Raw genomic sequence first — 22056 nt, forward strand, 5'->3', positions numbered from 1 at the left:
AAATATTGCTACAACAGATGTGCTGACACTTTTCCTACTGGCACACTTCTTATACCTCTACACAGATCTCAGAACTTATGTCATGTCTTTTACCCTCGCTCTCCTCAGTTTCTTCCACTGAAATCAGCCCATATAGTCACTCTGTAAGAGTGAGCCTCCCATGTTATATATTTTCTTTGCTTGTTTTGTTTTGTTTTTTCTTTTACCCTCCAAAACCCTGCAGGCTATCATTGTGCTACAATATGGCTGTCAAGACCATTGCTGAGCGTGAGCTAATTAAAATCAGCAATAGACTGTGTCCAAAAAAGCTTGTTTCTCTTGTGATTCATGTGCATGGTGCTGAAGGGGCTTTAATAACCCAGAAGAAAATCCTAGAAAAGAAACAACACCATAAAAGACACTCTGGAACCACAAATACAGTAAGAAGCAGAGTCCACTGAAAGCCTTCTACAGTACAGTTTCTGTTTCCAAAACAGTCATTAGGAGAATGAATCTTGCAGTGAAAAATAAGTTTATCAAAAAGATCTGTGTGCAAGCTAATTTGATCAGGCATTTTCTAAAAAGTAGGCCAGAAGAGAAGAAAGATTACTTCTGGCTAAAATGGAACAAATTAAATTATAAGATGCTTAATACATTTATTCTCAATTTAATTGCATAACCTAATGTCAAGGTTATTATATTCTGTACCGTGTTCTCATCCTAACTCAAAACAGTAAAGCACAAGCTTGGTTTGCAGCTAATTTATTACAAATCCAACTGCAGACTCTTTCGGCCTATGAGATATGCACAGATTGTCATTGCCTTAACTCTATAACTCCAGCCACTGCCTGAGCTGCGTGCATTAATATAAAATTACATTTCAAAAATTACTTTGAGATCTCTCCTTGGCAATGAATTATGATGAGACCAGAAGCTTTCCTGAAGGGAGTATGACAATCTGCATCTTTCCCACTGAAGGTGAAAGGCAAAAGAAAAAAAGCAAAGCCCAGAGACAGTGCTAGCCAGGTGGCACAAGTGCCTAGTGTAGCAGTAAAAGAGTGCATCATCAAACATAGTATCTAAAACTATCCACACTCTTGTGCACGGAGACCACCAAAACAGCAGACTGTTGCTCATTAGTGATCCAGGCTCTTCTGAGCTAGTTACAGTATCTGAATTTGGTCAGGACCTAAGTCATTTTTTTAACCCTCTGTCTCTCAGTGTATATAAGTAGGGCCCTACCAAATTCCTGGCCATGAAAAACACATCACAGACCATGAAATCTGGTCTCCCCCTGTGAAATTTAGTCTTTTGTGTGCCTTTACCTTATACTATATAGCAGGGGTCGGCAACCTTTCAGAAGTGGTGTGCCGAGTCTTCATTTATTCACTCTAATTTAAGGTTTCGCGTGCCAGTAATACATTTTAAGGTTTTTAGAAGATCTCTTTCTATAAGTCTATAATATATAACTAAACTATTGTTGTATGTAAAGTAAATAAGGTTTTTAAAATGTTTAAGAAGCTTCATTTAAAATTAAATTAAAATGCAGAGCCCCCCGGACTGGTGGCCAGGACCTGGGCAGTGTGAATGCCACTGAAAATCAGCTTGCGTGCTGCCTTCGGCACACGTGCCATAGGTTGCCTACCCCTGATATATAGATTTCATGGGGGAGACCAGCGTTTATAAAACTGGGGGTCCTGATCCAAAAGTGGGTTGTGGGGGGATTGCAAGGTTATTTTAGGGGGGTTGCAGTATTGCCACCCTTACTTCTGAGCTGCCTTCAGAGCTGGGTGGCCGGAGAGCGGCAGCTGCTGGCTGAAGGCCCAGCACTGAAGGCAGCAGCACAGAAGTAAGTGTGGCAATACCTTACCATGCCCATGTGCAGTGAGTTTGTGTTTGGGACAAAGGACGTTCAAGTCACATGGCAGAGGATATAAAAAGTCAACTGCATCATCTCCATTTGGTCTTCAGTCCTGCTTCTCACCTCTGAAGCAACTTCTCTACAAACGGAAGCTTAGAACAAAGGACTGATAGACACATCCATGCTTTGTATGTGTTCCAAAGGAACTTTACAAGCTAGCAAACTCACCAGTGCTGCTAAGAGCCTGATACATAGAACTTCGGAGTCCATATATGTATCTGATTGTTTGGACCATTTAACAACTCTCTTCTCGTTCTTTTCTTTTATAATAAACCTTTAGATTTAAATACCAAAGGATTGGCTGGCAGTGTGGTATTTTGGGTATGATCCAAACTAATATTTATCTAGTAATGTGGCTGCTCCTTTGGGAATCAGAAGAGCATTTAGTATAGTGAATAGAGTTTTAAGTAACTTCTCACTTTACTGGACCTATTTGCTGATTGGGAGCCAGAGACTGGAATGCAATAAAGGGGAGCTGTGTGATTTTTTTTCTAGCTTCTTGATAACCAGTGTAGGGGATCAGAACCACAGTTTTGTGGCTGGTCGGGGAGTCTAACTACAATTTAAACATCAGTTTTGGGAGAATCTGCTTTCCTTTTTGCAGCCTGCCCTGCCCTTGGCATTTTCAATGTGGGTTACCCTAGGCACCTTGAGTCACACCACTGTCCTACAGAAACCGATTTAACTCAAACGTATTCATTGTTCATTGCAAAGCAAATTAGCACATGCACAACACTAATTCTTTCAATCAGGCCAAATCCATGTTTTCAGGGGAACAGACCCTGCTGACACAGCTGTATTGACAAGTTAAATTTGAAAGAACAGAGTGACAGTTGTAAAGTGGGAAATTTTTGAAAAGGTAGATGAGGGAAAAGTGAAAAAAAAAAAAACTTACCCCAAACTCATCCCTCCACTGATGTGCTGCTTGAAATGTCTCTGCTTCTTTTGCAAGGTTCTGAGGAAAAAGAAAAAGAAATCTATTTTGGTGTTTTCAATACTTGTCTTAATATAATTATGCTTGTAAACAATGGTCACTGTAGGAATACCTATTGTTCTAACCCTCATAACAGCTAGCTACATAACAGTATTAATATGACACTGAGATATAAACAGGTGTTAGGCCGATTTCAATGTGTAGTTTCTTAAATTTCCTATTTATTTATTTTTTGTGGGGACACTAAACTTGATGAACAAATATGAGATCACTGTGAAAGACTTTTAAAGATGCCAGTCTACAAGTGGGACGTACACAATATACTGGACCCTCTGCTGCACATCCAGTTGAGCCCACAGGGTGAAGATCAGGACACCTGTATAAAGCCCAAGAATAATGCTTTACTCAGGTTGTTCACCCTGCAGTGGTGTGTGAGAAACAGATAATATGCAGTTTCTCCAGCCTGCGGGAAGGACACTGGGCTTTGGAAAAGAGGCATTGCCATACTGGATATTAATGATCTTCCACCTCATCTCTTCTTGGCTGCTAGCTCAGCCTGTTGACTTGAACAGTAACTGCTATTTCAGTGAGGTTTCCACATTATTTTCATCTGCCTAATACCAATTACTATTACAAACATTTATTTGTTACTCTTCACTGTGGTGGCATAGATATCACAAGATACTCTGAGCTATTAGATATCATGACATGATTAAGTTGCCTCCTTCATAGGCCCCACTTTGTGTTTCATCTCTTTTCCTGCCTAGTTACTGTAAAACTTGTCTCTCTCACCAACAGAAGTTGGTCCAATAAAATATATTACCTCTCCCACCCTGTGTCTCTAATATCCTGTGACCAACACAGCGATAACAACACTGGCCAAATTACAAGCCTCAGGGTGGGAAGGGGGAGGTGGCAGTGTGGAAAAACAGTTCACACATGCTCAATAAAGACTGGCTAGAGCTTTGCAGCTAATACATTCTGATGATTCCATCTGCACCAAGCATGCTCCAGGCCAGGGCTAAGCAGGAAATTATCTGCAATTGCGGCTCTGGGCTGCTGCAAGCTGGGGCCAGGCTGGCACCAGAACTAAAAGCAGGGAGGTTTTCTTTCCTGTGCCCTCAATCTCCCCATGCTGGTGTCCAGGACGCCGGGAGGAGGAAGCTTTCTGATTGGAATGCAGAGGTAACTTTTGGCATTTCCTACATTTTGAGGACTTGACTTTGCAGCCTTAATAATGTTCTTTTAATGTAGCTTTGATTTGTGTGTAGGGATGGGGGTTGGGGTGAGGTAGGGGGTGAGGGTGAGACAGAGATGTAGATATAGATATCTCAAGCAAGTCCTCACACAATCTGTGGAGAACGTCCACTACTAACTGCTTTAGCACCCTCTCTTTAAATTCACCTTCAGACTTTGTAATGAGAGTAGGACTTCTGTGAAACACCAAAGGAAGTGCACAAGGATATCAATAAATGCATTTCCATATGTTTATTGCACAAGAAAAACCTTTCTAACAAGGAAAAGGTAATTCAAAGACCAACCCTTCATTTTAATATCCAACTCAGGCAAAACAGTGTAAAGGAGGTATATTATTAGAGATTTGTTCTTAGAGGGAAGAAAGTGGACTAGATGGCTCAGGCGATTGATAACAGGATTCTAAAACTCTCTGATCCTAGTAATCTATTTGAATCTAGTTCAGATCAATAGTGAATAAAATTCATTACCCTCTGATGACATCTTGGTCACTATGGGACAGATCCAAAGTCAGTTAAAGTCAATGGAAAGATCCCCATTGACAACAATAGATTTTGGATTAAATCTTATGTGAAATGAATTGGTGGTGTCAGTTTTATTTCCAGTTGACGGATAACAACAATAGTTTTATCATGTGGAAATTGTCGGTTTTGTTTGCAGTCTCAGCAAAGAGGCCAAGACCTGAATGATCACCACCCTGCTGGTGGTGCCTTTAGAAAGGAGTTTGACCACAGTGGTTGGTGGGAGACTAATAAGACGCTTTCATTGGTGCTGTCATTTTTGGACCAGCACTGTGGAGAAAGGAAGTCAAACTCCTGGACTGGCAGGCTGGCATATTTCACAAGCACTGCATTCGTTTTAACTCATTATTATTATTAACTTGCAATCATCCTATAAACAGTGTCAGAGCCCAGCCTGTTCCACTGCCAAAGAAGAGCTGGGCCTACTCTACTGTGTTAGGCAATTCAAACTATTCATAGCTAATAGGAAATTACTGATGTCTTATCAGCATTTCCACCCACAATTACCTTCCAACTGGCCAACTTCCATATTTGCAAAACAAAAACAATTCCATTATAACATGATTCATTATGCTGGGACAAAGCATGGCTTGCCCCCATACAACTCATTAGATTAATTCATTACCTCAAATACCTCAATGTGATAATGCACTGGCATAATGCAATGGGATGGGGATTTATAAATCCCCATTTCTTTACTCGATACAGCCAGTTCTGCATCAAATTGTAGAGGATGTGCTCTGATGAGCTATAGCTGCTTAAGCCATGTTTCATAATAATATAGCAAAGTGGGACATAGTGTGACCTCACTACACAAAACTATACAACACAGATATTTATTTGTATTGGGCTCTTTACACATGCTTCAATATACCCTCGAAGGACAGCTCAGAACTGCTTCTGGTTTATAGAGAGACAAGAGGAACCCAAATGAACCAAATTGGTAAATGGGTTACAATGGAGGAATATCTGTTTGCATTGTCCATATTAAGGATTTCAGAGAAGGGAAGGAGCAACCAGACATGAACCTCTCTTTGAAATCTGTGGAGACTCTTGTTTAACAAGTTGTTTGTTTTCTGTGCTCAACTGTACTTCATAGTGGAAGTGCCCAAAGCCAATCAAGAAAGTCAATTTTCACATACAGTATTTCTATTGAGTGGAAGAATTAATAACGCAAAATCATAAATGCTCCAGTGCTCTTGAACTTCCCAGCCCAACTTTGCAGTCATGAGTTTCAAGTAGTTTGGATAAGCATCTGTATTTGTGTGTGTGTATTCCAAATAAAAACAAATCAACTCTAAATAATAAAGCTACTTAGCACTTCTGTAACATTTTATAAATATAGATCTTAAAACACCTTAAAAATGTCTACCCACCTTTACATCTACATTTTGAATTTGGAGAAACTGACGCACAGAGAGGTAAAGCCCCACATTTACAAAAGTGGCATTTAATTCCCGCTGCCCAATATTAAACAGCTGCGGCCCAATTTTCTAAGATGTTCCCTCATCTCCAACTGCAGATGTCCAACACCTCTGGAAATCAGGCCCTAGTTGTGCAAAGCTGGGCATGCAAACTCACGGCCTCTTTAGAAAACTTAGGTCGAAACTACTTGCCAAAAGTCACATGAAGTAATTGTCAAAAAAGTGAACAGAACCAAGGTCTCCCCATTGTAAGTCCATTGCTCTATTCACTAAACTACACTACTTTTCCCCAGCAACTGTTCTAGTCCCCCTGTCCTCAGGTGTCATGCCTTGTTGTGGCGGGACAGCTTGCATGCTCTAACGATGTCCAGAGTCTGTGTCAGGGGGGCTTTTTGCTCCCGGCAGATTCAACCATGCCAGACTGGTCTTTGGGGGATGAGCAGACAAAACAGACACCCTGGTCCTCCAGGTTGGGGGTTAGGCACAGGGCTAACAACCCTGTCCTGTAAAAAAAACAAAATATGTTACAGAAACAGCAGCGGAGAAATCGACCATTACAGTGTGTGATGGCATTCAGGAGTGATCAAAATACAAAAGGAGCGCTTAAAAACGATAAAGTCATTGCGGAGAAACTAAATGGATTCTTTGCTTCTTTGCTTCAGTCTTCACGGCTGAGGATGTTAGGGAGATTCCCAAACCTGAGCTGGCCTTTGTAGGTGACAAATCTGAGGAACTGTCACAGATTGAAGTGTCACTAGAGGAGGTTTTGGAATTAATTGATAAACTCAACATTAACAAGTCACCGGGACCAGATGGCATTCACCCAAGAGTTCTGAAAGAACTCAAATGTGAAGTTGCGGAACTATTAACTAAGGTTTGTAACCTGTCCTTTAAATCGGCTTCGGTACCCAATGACTGGAAGTTAGCTAATGTAACGCCAATATTTAAAAGGGCTCTAGGGGTGATCCCGGCAATTACAGACCGTTAAGTCTAACGTCGGTACCGGGCAAATTAGTTGAAACAATAGTAAAGAATAAAATTGTCAGACACATAGAAAAACAAACTCTTGAGCAATAGTCAACATGGTTTCTGTAAAGGGAAATCGTGTCTTACTAATCTATTAGAATTCTTTGAAGGGGTCAACAAACATGTGGACAAGGGGGATCTGGTGGAAATAGTGTACTTGGATTTCCAGAAATCCTTTGACAAGGTCCCTCACCAAAGGCTCTTACGTAAATTAAGCTGTCATGGGATAAAAGGGAAGGTCCTTTCATGGATTGAGAACTGGTTAAAGGACAGGGAACAAAGGGTAGGAATTAATGGTAAATTCACAGAATGGAGAGGGGTAACTAGTGGTGTTCCCCAAGGGTCAGTCCTCGGACCAATCCTATTAAATTTATTCATAAATGATCTGGAGAAAGGGGTAAACAGTGAGGTGGCCAAGTTTGCAGATGATACTAAACTTCTCAAGATAGTTAAGACCAAAGCAGATTGTGAAGAACTTCAAAAAGATCTCACAAAACTAAGTGATTGGGCAACAAAATGGCAAATGAAATTTAATGTGGATAAATGTAAAGTCATGCACATTGGAAAAAATAACCCCAACTATACATACAACATGATAGGGGGCTAATTTAGCTACAACAAGTCAGGAAAAAGATCTTGGCGTCATCGTGGATAGTTCTCTGAAGATGTCCACGCAGTGTGCAGAGGCGGTCAAAAAAGCAAACAGGATGTTAGGAATCATTAAAAAGGGGATAGAGAATAAGACTGAGAATATATTACTGCCCTTATATAAATCCATGGTACGCCCACATCTCGAATACTGTGTACAGATGTGGTCTCCTCACCTCAAAAAAAGATATTCTAGCACTAGAAAAGGTTCAGAAAAGGGCAACTAAAATGATTAGGGGATTAGAGAGGGTCCCATACGAGGAAAGATTAAAGAGGCTAGGACTCTTCAGCTTGGAAAAGAGAAGACTAAGGGGTGGACATGATAGAGGTATATAAAATCATGAGTGATGTTGAGAAAGTGGATAAGGAAAAGTTATTTACTTATTCCCATAATACAAGAACTAGGGGTCACCAAATGAAAATTAATAGGCAGCAGGTTTAAAACAAATAAAAGGAAGTTCTTCTTCACGCAGCGCACAGTCAACTTGTGGAACTCCTTACCTGAGGAGGTTGTGAAGGCTAGGACTATAACAATGTTTAAAAGGGGACTGGATAAATTCATGGTGGCTAAGTCCATAAATGGCTATTAGCCAGAATGGGTAAGAATAGTGTCCCTAGCCTCTGTTGGTCAGAGGATGGAGATGGATGGCAGGAGAGAGATCACTTCATCATTGCCTGTTAGATTCACTCCGTCTGGGGCACCTGGCATTGGCCACTGTTGGTAGGCAGATACTGGGCTAGATGGACCTTTGGTCTGACCCGGTACGGCCTTTCTTATGTTCTTAGTCAATGACCCATATGACTGCCAGTGGTGAAAGCCGAAAGGAAGCCACTGGCATGAAGACTGAAGTGCTCAACCCCAAGACAAAAAGCAAACTTGTTTTTTGGAACAAAAGAACAATGTACGAACCAGGAAAGCTTGCTCAGGTCACAGCAGAGATGAGATGCTACGGCTTATACATCCTGGGTGTCAGCAACAGCAGATGGACAGGATCAGGAAGAAAAACAACAGCCTCGGGAGAAATTCTGCTGTATTTTGGGTGGGATGATGGACAATACCATGAGGGTTTTGCCATCCTTTTGAAGAAGGGAATGGAGCGGTCTCTGCTTGAGTGGAAATCCATCAGCAGCAAATTTACGAGAGCCAGACCAAAAGGAAAACACAAAAATATCATCCTGATTCAGTGTTTCGTTCCGACAAATGATAGTGATGAAGAATCAAAGGACAAATTCTACCTTACATTACAGGCGGAGTTAGAGAGAGAACCACACCACGACCTAACTATCATCATGGGAGACCTGAATGCCAAGATCAGTAAGGACAACACAAACAATGACAGAGCAATGGGAAGACATGGGTGTGGCACCATGAATGAAAACAGAGGCAGGCTTGTTGATCTCTGCAATATGAATGACCTAGTCATCGGCGGAACCCTAGGTGAACACTGTGAAATTCACAAGCTGACATGGTGTTCTCCAAATGGCAGAGATAAGAACCAGATTGACCAAATTATGATCAATGGCAAATGGTGATGCTCACTGACAGATGTGAAAGTGAAAAGAGGAGCAGATGTTGGAAGCGACCACCACCTTGTGACAGCCTCCATGAAGATAAAACTGAGAAGTGTGGGTCCACCAAACAAAGGACATAGACGTTATGACGTTGACAAACTAAAGCCCCCTGAAATACAAAAAGCCTTTGTTCTGCAGTTAAAGAACAGGTTTTGGGTACTTGCAGACCTTGATGAAGAGGAGGGGGACACAGATGAGGAGATCAACAAGATGTGGGACAAAGTAACAATCTATAAACAGAGCAGTGAAGCCTGTCTAGGCTACAAGCAGAAGAGAAGAAAGAGTGGATTGTATTCAGGACATGGAACGCCATAGAAACCAGACAAGCCCTGAAGAAAAACATTTTAGACACAAAATCCCAGAAGCTAAAGAACAAATACCGCAAGCAGTAGAGCAAGGCAAACCGGAAGGTCAAACACCTTGTGAGAGTGGACAAACAACATTATATTGATAATCTAGCAACATAAGCAGAAGATGCAGCTGCTCGTGGTGAACAAGGAATGGTTTACAAAATGATGTGGCTTATCAGTGGTAAATGGCAGACACCAAGAAACACTCATCAGGGACAAACAAGGCCACGTACTGACAACAGAAAAGGAACATGAAATGCTCTGGATAGAGCATTTCAAAGAATTGCTGAACAGGGAGCCACCTAAAGAGGAAGCAAACATCCAGGAGGCAGAAGAAGATCTTGATATCAACACAGACACCCCAACTAAGGAAGAGATCATTCAAATCATCAGATCCTTAAAAAATGGGAAAGCTCCTGGCAAGGATAACTTGAATGCAGAATTGTTCAAGGTAAATCCTGAGTTAGCAGCATTTATCCTGCCCCTCTATTTACATCAGTCTGGGAAAGGGAAAAAGTGCCATATGAGTGGACCAATAGGATAATAGTGAAGATACCAAAGAAAGGCACTCGGAGTGATTGTAACAACTGGTGTAGTATCACACTTTTATCTGTGCCAAACAAGGTATTTTGTAAGATCATAGTCCAGCGTATATCTGAGGCAGTTGAAAGCGTTTTCAGAAAGGGCATGGATGTACAGACCAGATCTTCACTCTATGAAACATAACAGAACAATGCTTAGAATGGCAACGGCAACTCTACATACATGTCACAGAATTTGAGAAGGCTTTTGATAACATTCAAAGGACCAGTCTATGATGCACTCTGCGGGCATATGGAATCCTGCTCTGTATAATCAACGTCATCAAAAGCTTCTATTTCAACTTTACATGCAGTGTTGATCACAGAGAGCTCAGTTTTGAAGTCAAAACAGTAGTACATCAGGGGTGTGTCATGTTTGCAGTCCTCTTAAACACTGCCATCGACTGGGTAATGCAGCTTACAACAGAAGATATGCCAAAAGGCATTAAATGGACACCCTTCTCATCCCTTGAAGACCTGGACTTTGCAGATGATCTCACTCTATCACATATCCAACATCATATATAAGAAAAAACAACTCGACTCAACACATTCAGCCAGCAAACTGGACAGAAAATCAACCGCAATAAGACAGCTATCATGACCTTTAATATTGCCTCACCAGCACCGGTACGGATAGAGGATCATGTTCTCACCAATGTAGAAACATTCACATACTTAGGCAGCACTATCAGCCAGGATGGTAGAACAAGCCAGCACATCCAGAACAGAATCAGTAAAGCCAGGAACAACTTCAGGAGCTTAAATACAGTCTGGAAATCATCAAAATACAACACCAAAACCAAACTCCAGATTTATCAGAGCGGTGTACTTTCAACTCTACTTTATAATGTAAAATGCTGGGGAATGAGAAAGTATGACATGGCCAAACTGTCTTCATTCCATACAACCTGCCTCAGAAAAATCCTCCATATCTTTTTGGCCCAGAACAATTTCTAAGAAAGACCTATTCACAGACTGCTGCCAAGAAGACATGAACACCATCATTACCAAGAGACATTGGAGATGGATTGGCCATGTGCTCTGCATGGAAACTGATTCCATCACCAGAATAGCAATAAGATGGACACCTGAAGGCAAGTGAAAATGAGACCACCCAAAACCAACATGTTGAAGAACTGTGGAAGCTGAGCTGAAAAACCTGGGGCACAGATGGGGAACCATTGAAAACTTGCCACAAACAGACAGGAGTGGAGGAGCTTCACTCTTGCCCTAAATGCCAGAGGTGTAATGGGAACATGATGATGATGATAATGATCTAGTCCCAACTATTGTCATAAATCAGAGGGGTAGCCGTGTTAGTCTGGATCTGTAAAAGCAGCAAAGAGTCTTGTGGCACCTTATAGACTAACATACATTTTGGAGCATAAGCTTTCGTGGGTGAATACCCACTTCTTCGGTTGCATCCGACGAAGTGGGTATTCACCCACGAAAGCTCATGCTCCAAAACGTCTGTTAGTCTATAAGGTGCCACAAAACTCTTTGCTGCTTTTATTGTCATAAAAGGTGCCATTTTTAAGGGTTAGAGTAGGGATAGTCAATCAGAACGGCAAGGATCTAAGATTTTGCAACTAATTTACAGTGTGATCACAAACAAATCACTTGCCCTTCTTTGTAAAGTTGGATATCTTTGGATGAAAGGCAATGGAAGAACATCGAGAGTTGTATTATTTTTAAAATGCAATTAATATTTGACTCCGTATTTTGTAAAGTTAAGACGTTCTCACACACAGATGTTGTGCCTATTGTTCCGAGTAAGGAAGACACTCTACCACTATTGTTGTAGGAGCATGCAGTCTAGAGAGGGAATGCTCTGTTAAAAGTATAATATAGAAGCCAGGACTCGTGGGTCATACACTGATGGACTGTGCAGCAAATTAGGAGTTGTTTGTGCCCTTTGTTGTTCCTTGGTGATGTACAAGGACAATCTCAACTTTTCTCACCCTCACCCCCAAAGAATTTCAGCTTGCTTTTTAATCACAGAAATCTCAGGTCTTGTCTTCTTTCTTTCCTGGGACGATTCTCTGGAGACCATGAGTTGGACAGTGATGCAATAGGATGAAACTTGAAAAAAGACTCAACACCACCACCACCCCCATCAGAGGTGGGATGAGTAAATTGAAGTTTAACTCTGAACCTACTATGATGCTACTAACCTATACTGCAGATCCCCACAGGATTCTCCAGCAAAAACTGGGACACCAGAAGCTGATATTTTAAAGTTTAAAAAGAAGAGAGAAAGGGTCCCAAACAAACGTTCCTTTTTGCAAATTCATTTTTGATCATTTACATCACTGTGTGCCTCAGTTTACCCATCTATAAAGGTGTTGTGAAGAAGAAAGTTTATAAAGTGTTTGGAGAACCATGACTGAATGGCTCTACAGAAACACTAAGTAATATTGTTATTATCCTTTTGAGTAGATATACCGTGATATAAAGAACATTAAAAAGGCCAGCATTTAGACACTATTTTAGGTCCCCATGGATGATGGGGGAAAACAAATCTACTGTTACAAGGAGGAATATTTAAAAATATTGCATTTGGCTAATACTTGCCAGTGCTCTTACCTGCAATTATTAATATTTTTTATTTTTTAAAAGAATCAGATCTGCTGTCCATTGTTTTCTTGATATGTGCCGTTCAACTATGCATTACCTTCAATAACCTTCAATTCAATCAGGTGACAGTTATTAATATGAAAACAACTAGCCTTTGAAACACTGTCTCTGCTCACAAGCAGATATTCTCATCCACGCACTGAAAAAGAACATTGCTTGTTGTTACATTTCTTGTAATCTTTCCAACAGAGCTGATACCCTTAAAGTAAAATACCCATTGTGGAAGACTAAGAAAATGCAAGCAGATCCAAGGTTTATGTTTATTTAAACTTTTTTGTAACTTTTAAAAGGGTTACAAAAACCCACATGAATCCTACTAACTGTCAATCTTAGAACTGCCTGTTTTAAAGGTCTAGTCCCCAGATCCCAAAAAAGCCTTTGATGTACCATAGTCTGCAGGAACGAGACCTGAAGAAGCTTTATCTGATCCGTTGAAAGAGCAACTCCCTAAAAGGCCCATTCATCTTCTATCGTTCCCTTTTCTTGTCTGTCATAGCTTTATCTCCCCCTAGCCAGCACAGACCTCTGTCAGTTCATGGCTCTATTACAATTATATTCAGTACAATGAAATCAATCTTCTTATGCTTCCCACCTCCTCCCCTCAAGTATTTCATCTTGAAATAATATTTGACTACCCCTTGGTACATTAAGCCATTATAAAATGTGTAATCCGAGAGTTATTAGACCTCAATAGTCTGACAAAAGCTTTCTAAAATGCTGAATTCCAAGGAATTTTTTTTTAGGTCATTTAAAAAGAGATATGCCCAGGGAGAATGTAGCAGCATCACAGCTGGCTTCGAACAATTTAGAAATATAGAATGAACTTCAAATGCTGCTTTGGAGATATAATTGAAATACTCCATCCTGTTATGTATGAATAATACAGAAGACATCACTGTACAGTATGAACATATACTGTCACACAAATATTAGTTTCCTTTAACTAATTATAAACACCACACCAATAGGGAAGTAATGGAAAGAAATGGGTTGGGATGGGGGTGGGGTAAGCAGTTCCTGGCAAAAAGAAGCAATAATGAAAGAATATTATGAGGATGCTATTTTTAAAATGTTTTAATAAAAATCTGACGAAGCATTGCAAGCTAGAATAATTATTTATTTGTTCATAATGCTGCTACTTTCTCTCTATTAAGCTGAACTTAATGAAACCACGCACATAGGACTAGATTCTGCTACCCTTACTCATGTATGGTACCTTACTCTGTAGTAATCCATTGCAGTAGATAGGGCTATCTATAGAGCAGAGTACTACTCATTGTGAGTAAATGTGGTTAAATGACCCCAAATCAGTGATACTCAGATTGGGGCTCGTGAGCCGCAAGTAGCTCTTTAATGCATCTCCTGTGGCTCTTTGCAGCCCACAATATTAAAACACTGCTTTAATTATTAACCAATCAGGATGTTTTACTAGGTTATTAACTAATTGTAGTTGATAAAATAATACTTGATCAGTCATTCTGCTGTGAGAATAATTATAGATAACTAAATATTTCCCCCTCATACTGTTTAAATATGAATATATAGCACTATAGTAAATGAAACAATGAATTCACACAACTGTGGCTCTTTTGGGTAATGCTGATTGCTAATTTGGCTCCTGAACCACTGAGGTCTGAGTATCACTGCCCTAAGTGGTCATTCTTGCCATATTCCAAATGTGTCATGTTTTTTTCTTTGGGTAACGAGATCATTCATAGATTCCAAGGCCAGAAGGGACCATTGTGATACAGGAGGTCAGACTAGATGATAACAGAGGTCACAGAACTTCCCCAAATACCCCCTAGAGCAGATGTTTTAGAAAAACATCCCATCTTGATTTTAAAATTGTCAGTGATGGAGGATCCACAATGACCCTTAGTAAATTGTTCCCATGGTTAATTACTATCACAGTTAAAAATGTACGCCTTATTTCCAGTCTGAATTTTTCTAGCTTCAGCTAGATCGTGTTATACCTTTCTCTGTTAAATTTAAGAGCCAATTATTAAATATTTGTTCCCCATGTAGGTACTTATATACTGTAATTAAGTCACCCCTTAACCTTCTCTTTGTGAAGCTAAAAAAATTGAGCTCCTTGGTTCTATCACTATAAGGCATGTTTTCTAATCCTTTAAACATTCACATGGCTCTTCTCTGAAACACCTCTAATATATCAACACTCTTCTTGAACTGTGGACAGCAGAACTGAACTCAGTATTCCAGCAGTGGTCTCACCAGCACCAAATACAGAGGTAAATCAAACTCTCTACTGCTACTCAAGACTCCCCTATTTATGCATCCCAGGATCACATTAGCTCTTTTGGCCACAGCATCACACTGGAAGCTCATGTTCAGCTTCATGTTCACCATGACCCTAAATCTTTTTCAAAATCTCTGCTTCCCAGGATACAGTTCCCCATCCCTGTAAGTATGGCCTACATTCTTTGTTCCTAGAGGTAAACGTTTACATTTAGACATAATATGTGTTTTAATGTTTCCTTGCTCCCAGTTTACCTGGTGAGCCAGATTACTCTGAACCAGTGACCTGTCCTCTTCAAATGATCTGGAGAAAGGGGTAAACAGTGAGGTGGCAAAGTTTGCAGATGATACTAAACTACTCAAGATAGTTAAGACCAAAGCAGATTGTGAAGAACTTCAAAAAGATCTCACAAAACTAAGTGATTGGGCAACAAAATGGCAAATGAAATTTAATGTGGATAAATGTAAAGTAATGCACATTGGAAAAAATAACCCCAACTATACATACAACATGATGGGGGCTAATTTAGCTAGAACGAGTCAGGAAAAAGATCTTGGAGTTATCGTGGATAGTTCTCTGAAGATGTCCACGCAGTGTGCAGAGGCGGTCAAAAAAGCAAACAGGATGTTAGGAATCATTAAAAAGGGGATAGAGAATAAGACTGAGAATATATTATTGCCCTTATATAAATCCATGGTACGCCCACATCTCGAATACTGTGTACAGATGTGGTCTCCTCACCTCAAAAAAGATATTCTAGCACTAGAAAAGGTTCAGAAAAGAGCAACTAAAATGATTAGGGGTTTAGAGAGGGTCCCATATGAGGAAAGATTAAAAAGGCTAGGACTCTTCAGTTTGGAAAAGAGAAGACTAAGGGGGGACATGATAGAGGTATATAAAATCATGAGTGATGTTGAGGAAGTGGATAAGGAAAAGTTATTTACTTATTCCCATAATACAAGAACTAGGGGTCACCAAATGAAATTAATAGGCAGCAGGTTTAAAACAAATAAAAGGAAGTTCTTCTTCACGCAGCGCACAGTCAACTTGTGGAACTCCTTACCTGAGGAGGTTGTGAAGGCTAGGACTATAACAATGTTTAAAAGGGGACTGGATAAATTCATGGTGGCTAAGTCCATAAATGGCTATTAGCCAGGATGGATAAGAATGGTGTCCCTAGCCTCTGTTCGTCAGAGGATGGAGATGGATGGCAGGAGAGAGATCACTTGATCATTGCCTGTTAGATTCACTCCCTCAGGGGCACCTGGCATTGGCCACTGTCGGTAGACAGATACTGGGCTAGATGGACCTTTGGTCTGACCCAGTAAGGCCTTTCTTATGTTCTTATGTTCATTATTTACCACTCTCTCAATAGGTTTGTCATCTGCAAACCTTTATCAGTGATGATTTTGTGTGTTCTTCCAGGTCATTGATAAAAATGTTGAATAGTGTAGTAGGACACAGAAGCGATGCCTGCAGGACCCCACTGGAATCACTGGAATATTTGTTCTGTGGCCTTGCCGTCTACTCAGAACTGTGGTCTGTGTAGCTTTTCTGCACCACATCACAATTCAAAATTGATTTTAGCAAGTAGGGCCCCCCATCTGAAAAGAGATCTTTGAGGGATGACCCTTACACCCACTTTGAATCGCACTGACTTCAGCTTGACTCCATGAGAGCATAAGAGTCCTCTGTGCAGGATTCCAGACCTAGTTACTATATGTTGTTTAGATTCCAACAAATGACATAATGTTTATGTACAGGGATTGACAACTAGGGTTGCCAGGCATTGGTTTTTGACTGGAACGCCTGGTTGAAAAGGGACCCTGGTGACTCCGGTCAACACCAGTGACTGGGCTGCTAAAAGTCCGGTCAGCAGTACAGTGGAGCTAAGGCAGGCTCCCTGGCACAAGGGCAACCATGAGGGCTCCGCATACTGCCCCTGCCCCGAGTGCTGGCTATGGAGCTCCTGTTGTCCAGGAACCATGGCCAATGGGAGCTATGGGGATGGGACCTGTAGCTGCAGCAGTGTGCAGAGCCCCCTGGCCCCTCTGCCTAGGAGCTGGACATGCCAGCCGTTTCTGGGAGCCACATGAAGCCAGGGCAGGCAGGGAGCCTGCCTTAGCCCTGCTGTGCCAAGGACCAGGAGCCACCTGAGGTAAGCGCCATCTGGCTGGAGCCCGTACCCCAACCCCCTGCCCCTTTCGCACCCAAACTCCACACCCCCTGTCCCAGCCTGTCATAAACAGATAGTTAAGGGTTAAGGTCTCTTTTACCTGTAAAGGGTTAAAAAGCTCAGTAACCTGATGAACACCTGACCAGAGGACCAATCAAGGGACAGGATAATTTCAAATCTCTGTGGAGGGAAGGCTTTGTCTGTGTTCTTTGTTGGGTTTTTGTTTTCTCTTTAGATCTAAGAGAGGCCAGACATATCTCCAAGTTCTCCTGAAGTATTTTCTACTATCCAGTATAGTAAGTATTAGAAAGGCGGATTAGTCTTATAATTAATTTCTACATTTGCAATTGTGTGTTTGCTGGAGAAATATCTTTATTTCTGTTTGCTGTTACTTTGATTATTCTGAGAAAGGAGGGGGGGAAAGCCTCTCCAGGTTTATAAGTTAGACCTTGTAAATTTTTCATCCTGGTGTTACAGAGATAGTGTACTTTCTTTCTTTCTTTTAATAAATCCTTTTCTTTTTAAAAAACTGATTGATTTCTTCCCTTGGTTGGATTTTCAGGGGAAGGGGAGGGGGGGAAAAGGGAATCCCTCTTTGTTTTGATTCAAGGAGTTTGAATCAAGGTATCTCTCCCAAGGACTAGGGGAGGGGGAAGAAGGTGGGGGGAATGGATTATTTCCCTTTGTGTTAAGATCCCAGGAAGTTGGGATCTGTGTTCCCCAGGGAAAGTTTGGGGGAACAGGGAGTGTGCTAGACATTGGAATCTGTAGTTGGTGGCAGCTTTACCAGATCTAAACTAGGATTTAAGTTTAGAGGAGCCCATGCAGGTCCCCATCTTGTGGACGCTAAAGTTCAAAGTGGGGAATAAACCTATGACACAGCCCTGAGCCCCCAACCCCTCAGTCCTCCCCCCCCGCAAGCCTGCACTCCCAGCTGGAGCTCTCACACCCTCCCGCACCCCAACCCCCTGCCCCAGCCCAATGAAAGTGAGTGAGGGTAGGGGAGAGCAAGCGGATGGGGGTGGGGGGATGGAGTGAGTGGGGATGGGGCCTGATGGTGGGGGGGGCAGGGACTAAGGCAAGGATGTTCAGTTTTGTGTGATTAGAAAGTTGGCAACCCTGTTGATAACTAAAAGCCAAACATTATCAATAGTTAGCACATACAGGTGTCTGAGGAGTCATATGCTTAATTGTACTTAAAATAAGAAACAGTTATGATGATATCTCATATGCCATTGTGCTATGAGTAAATGCTGCTTTTATTCATGGTGACCATTGTAGCTCTAACTACTTGAATTGTAACACATGAACTGATCATTAAACCATAAACCTCAACTCCCAGTTCAGGCATTTCCTTCTTGAATTACGGATATAAAGCAGGGATCAAAGGCAGGATTGCAATCATGAAAAAAGTTCAAGCATAGCTTAGATTAATAAAAGGGACACATTTGATTCTTTTCAAATGAATTCTTAAACAGAAGTTACATTTTTCACCTATTCAGTTACATTTAACAACTAACAATTTTTGATTAATAGTGCCAGAGAACGGCACTGTTAGGCCAAGAGCAAAAGCTGTAAGCTACTGATGAACATACATTGCAGTGTACACCTGAATCACAGCGAATATTAAGGCAGCCTAGGTTCGTTAGTTCAAGTTCAACTATCTCCAGCTTTTAGCTCTGCAGGGCCTCAGTATCAGCCAAGATGGCAACTGTCACACTGAGAAACACTATGGTCTTTGTTAAGAAACAATAGGAGACAAAGTGCAATGGGAAGGCACTTGTGTTGACTACTTGAAATTTAGTACTGAGACCAAAGGTGTAAATTTCTGACCTGATGGCCTTCTGTATAACAGTCTGTGTGCGTAGCCTTCCCTCTGTGTATGGCAAATTTAGTTTGACCATGAATGATAACTGGCCATCTGATTACATTTTTCATAGTATAGCCATAGAATTGCCATATGTTTTCTGCCTAAGGTTCCTCGCCTAAACTATCATTAGGCATTTTATTTGTATTGCAATAAAGCCTAGGAGCCCCAGGCATGGACCAGCACCCCACTGTGCTCGGTTCTGTACAAAGAATAAAAAGATGGTCCCTGTTCCCAAACAGCTTACAATCTAACAATAAGACAAAAAACTATGTGCATAGACAGACAGATGGGTGAGCACAAGGAAACACCATTGATCAGCATGACAGACAGAGCAGGAAGGTTGTGAAATAAATTCACCTGCACTCCATAGGTGCTCAGATGGCAAAAAAAATCCATTGACTTCAATAGCATCAGGATTTCACCCACTGCTAATAAGCACCATAAATAATCCAAGCCTAAATAGTTGCCATCAAAATTCACAATTAAAGAAACAAAGGAACATGTATGCTGCCAACTCTTCAACTGGTGCATACTGATTTAACACTATTGAAAAATCACCAGAGCTATGCTAATTTACACAAGCTGATGATGATATGGCCCACAGAATGACTGAATCACTCAATTACAGTGTTTTACAAAACATCCCGTTGCTTCTCTGATCAGCTCTGAATAATAATAGTAACATTGCTTCCTCATACTTTCTAGTGTTTTCCATCTTCCCCAAACTCTGTACAAATATTAACCAGCTAGTATTAAAATAGCTTCAGTATAATCCTTCATTGTCTTAAATACATAGTGCATACATTTGATTAAGGGCTCTAGAGCGATATGCTGATCACCTTTGTATGTAGAAGAAGTCTTTAAGGCCAGAGATGTGTGCAGGAGTAAAAATGGTAGGGGAGAAGAGAACTATTACTTCTATAATTACGCAGTAGACTCACTGGTTTGGTACAGTAAAGAGTACACAGATACTGTGGACAGTTCATCCTTAGGGCTGAATCCTGCCCTCTGACCTCCCAGCAAGCAGCAATGGGTATTATGAGGGAAAAAGTCAGCTGATGCACTTGCCATGCAGAGTGACTGATTTTTAAGGACAGGCAGCTATGAAGGCATAATTATAGGAGAGGATTGCACCCTTAAGCACCAGGGTATTGCATGCACAAAGTCTCTTGAAAGGAGACTCAATTTGTTTTGATAGCATGGAAACCTTAAATTGAAGAAAATAACATACTACAACATAAATGATGGGCGAGACCATGTTTTCTAGAATCTCATTTCATGGCACATGGGGTTAAATAATAAAATGCTTTCAATCTATACAACATGGGACCCACCACATTAAGCCTGAAAGCCATTTGGCTAAAAAGATTTGCTAAAGTAATCTTTTTGCTAAATTGCTTGTTTGGCAAAGTAATTGTTGCTTGTTTGCCAACATAATCTTTTCTAATAAAGAAACTAGAAGTGAACAGGACTCATGCGGAGTGTGTGTGTGTATTTCTAATTGATTTTTTACATTAATTTGTGGAAGACCAAAATTTCATATTTGGACCATGACCAATTTGCTTTTTTTCCCCTTCTTTTTTATATCTTACCATAAAATAATTTTTTGTTTGATATACTTCCATTTATGCAAGCAAAATGTATATAAATTACAGAGTTAAAATGTATATTTAAATCTAATGTAATCTAATAATAAACCCTTTAAAAATACTAAAATTCTGACAATATACTGAGGGCCAGCATCCAATTCTTGTTGGCATAACCACAATATCCCCAACACAGTTTAGTCTATGAGTAGCACAGAACCAATATAGCTCTAGGCCACACCCTTCCAGGCACTTGCGTTTAGAGGACATGCTGGGCAAGAGGGAGTGGTTGACGGTGAAGTTACCAAATGTAGAGCACCATGTACAACTAAGGGTTTGTAAAGCACAATAGCCCCTTTGCGGCTGGCAGAAGTTAGAGCAGCTTTGAGGATGTTCTAACTTGCATCCCTACAATTGAGAAGAGAGGTATAAAGATAGAATAACACCGCCAGTGCTCATCATCCCCCGCGTTGTTTTCCAATGATCACAGCTTGGCTGAGACAAATGATCAGGCACCTTATATTCTCCCCCCTCACCCTTCTTTTATTTGTTGTAAGTGAATAGATTTCCCAGGAAAGGTGTCAGACTAAGAGCCCTGGAGACCCAACATTGCTTAATCATCTCATGGACAGGTGCCACACAGGTACCAACAATTCCAGATTCCCCACATTGCCATGCCAACATGTCTCAATATGCTTCTAGATGGACCACCCCTGAGTATTACAGTATAATTCACATGCATCAGTCCTTATCTTTTTTCATGAGACTGTCAAAAGAGAGTAATTGCCAGTAGTAACAGTGGCTTCTGAAGTGGGGACATCTGTCTACTAGGAATGGGACTTCTATTATAAACTGATCTGAACTCGTGACTCAAATTCTATCCCCATTTTCCAACCCCCTGAATTATCCAGATCCCTCTCATACTACATGCTGAAAAATGTGTTCCTTGCCATAACACTGGAAACTAGAAAAGTTCAAGGTCAACCTTAGTGTACCAATTAACTAAATATTATTTTACACATTTTATATCTATGCCTAATGCTTTCCAAGCTCATCTTCTTTTATCACATGAATAATAATTATATTTTCAGACCTTCCTAATCAGTTTTTCTAACAAGATGACCTCATGTCCAACATGAGACAATCATATTAGCTAATAAAATCTAATGGGGAAATCTGATTATCTTCCATAAATGTAGAAGACTAGATTGAAAGGATTTCTGTTCAATGTCAGTTACACAAATGTAAGGGGTATCTTCCTTCTTTATGATTCAAACCAAACTTTATTAATATGGATTAAAATGGACAAAGCGATAG

At 40.7% G+C, this 22056-nt stretch overlaps 1 protein-coding gene across 7 annotated transcripts in view; it reads right to left on the reverse strand.

Moving 5' to 3' along the window:
* CACNA2D1 (calcium voltage-gated channel auxiliary subunit alpha2delta 1) overlaps window positions 1–22056 on the reverse strand; it is a 658833-nt gene that overhangs the window by 353228 nt on the left and 283549 nt on the right. For all 7 annotated transcript variants that reach the window (XM_039518654.1, XM_039518644.1, XM_039518662.1 and 4 more), the window contains exon 4: window positions 2796–2855. In XM_039518654.1, coding sequence (XP_039374588.1) covers window positions 2796–2855 — 60 coding nt within the window. The remainder of the gene's footprint in view (window positions 1–2795; window positions 2856–22056) is intronic.

This window comes from Mauremys reevesii, linkage group 1 (genome assembly GCF_016161935.1).
Source record: "Mauremys reevesii isolate NIE-2019 linkage group 1, ASM1616193v1, whole genome shotgun sequence".
NCBI classification, from domain to species: domain Eukaryota; kingdom Metazoa; phylum Chordata; order Testudines; family Geoemydidae; genus Mauremys; species Mauremys reevesii.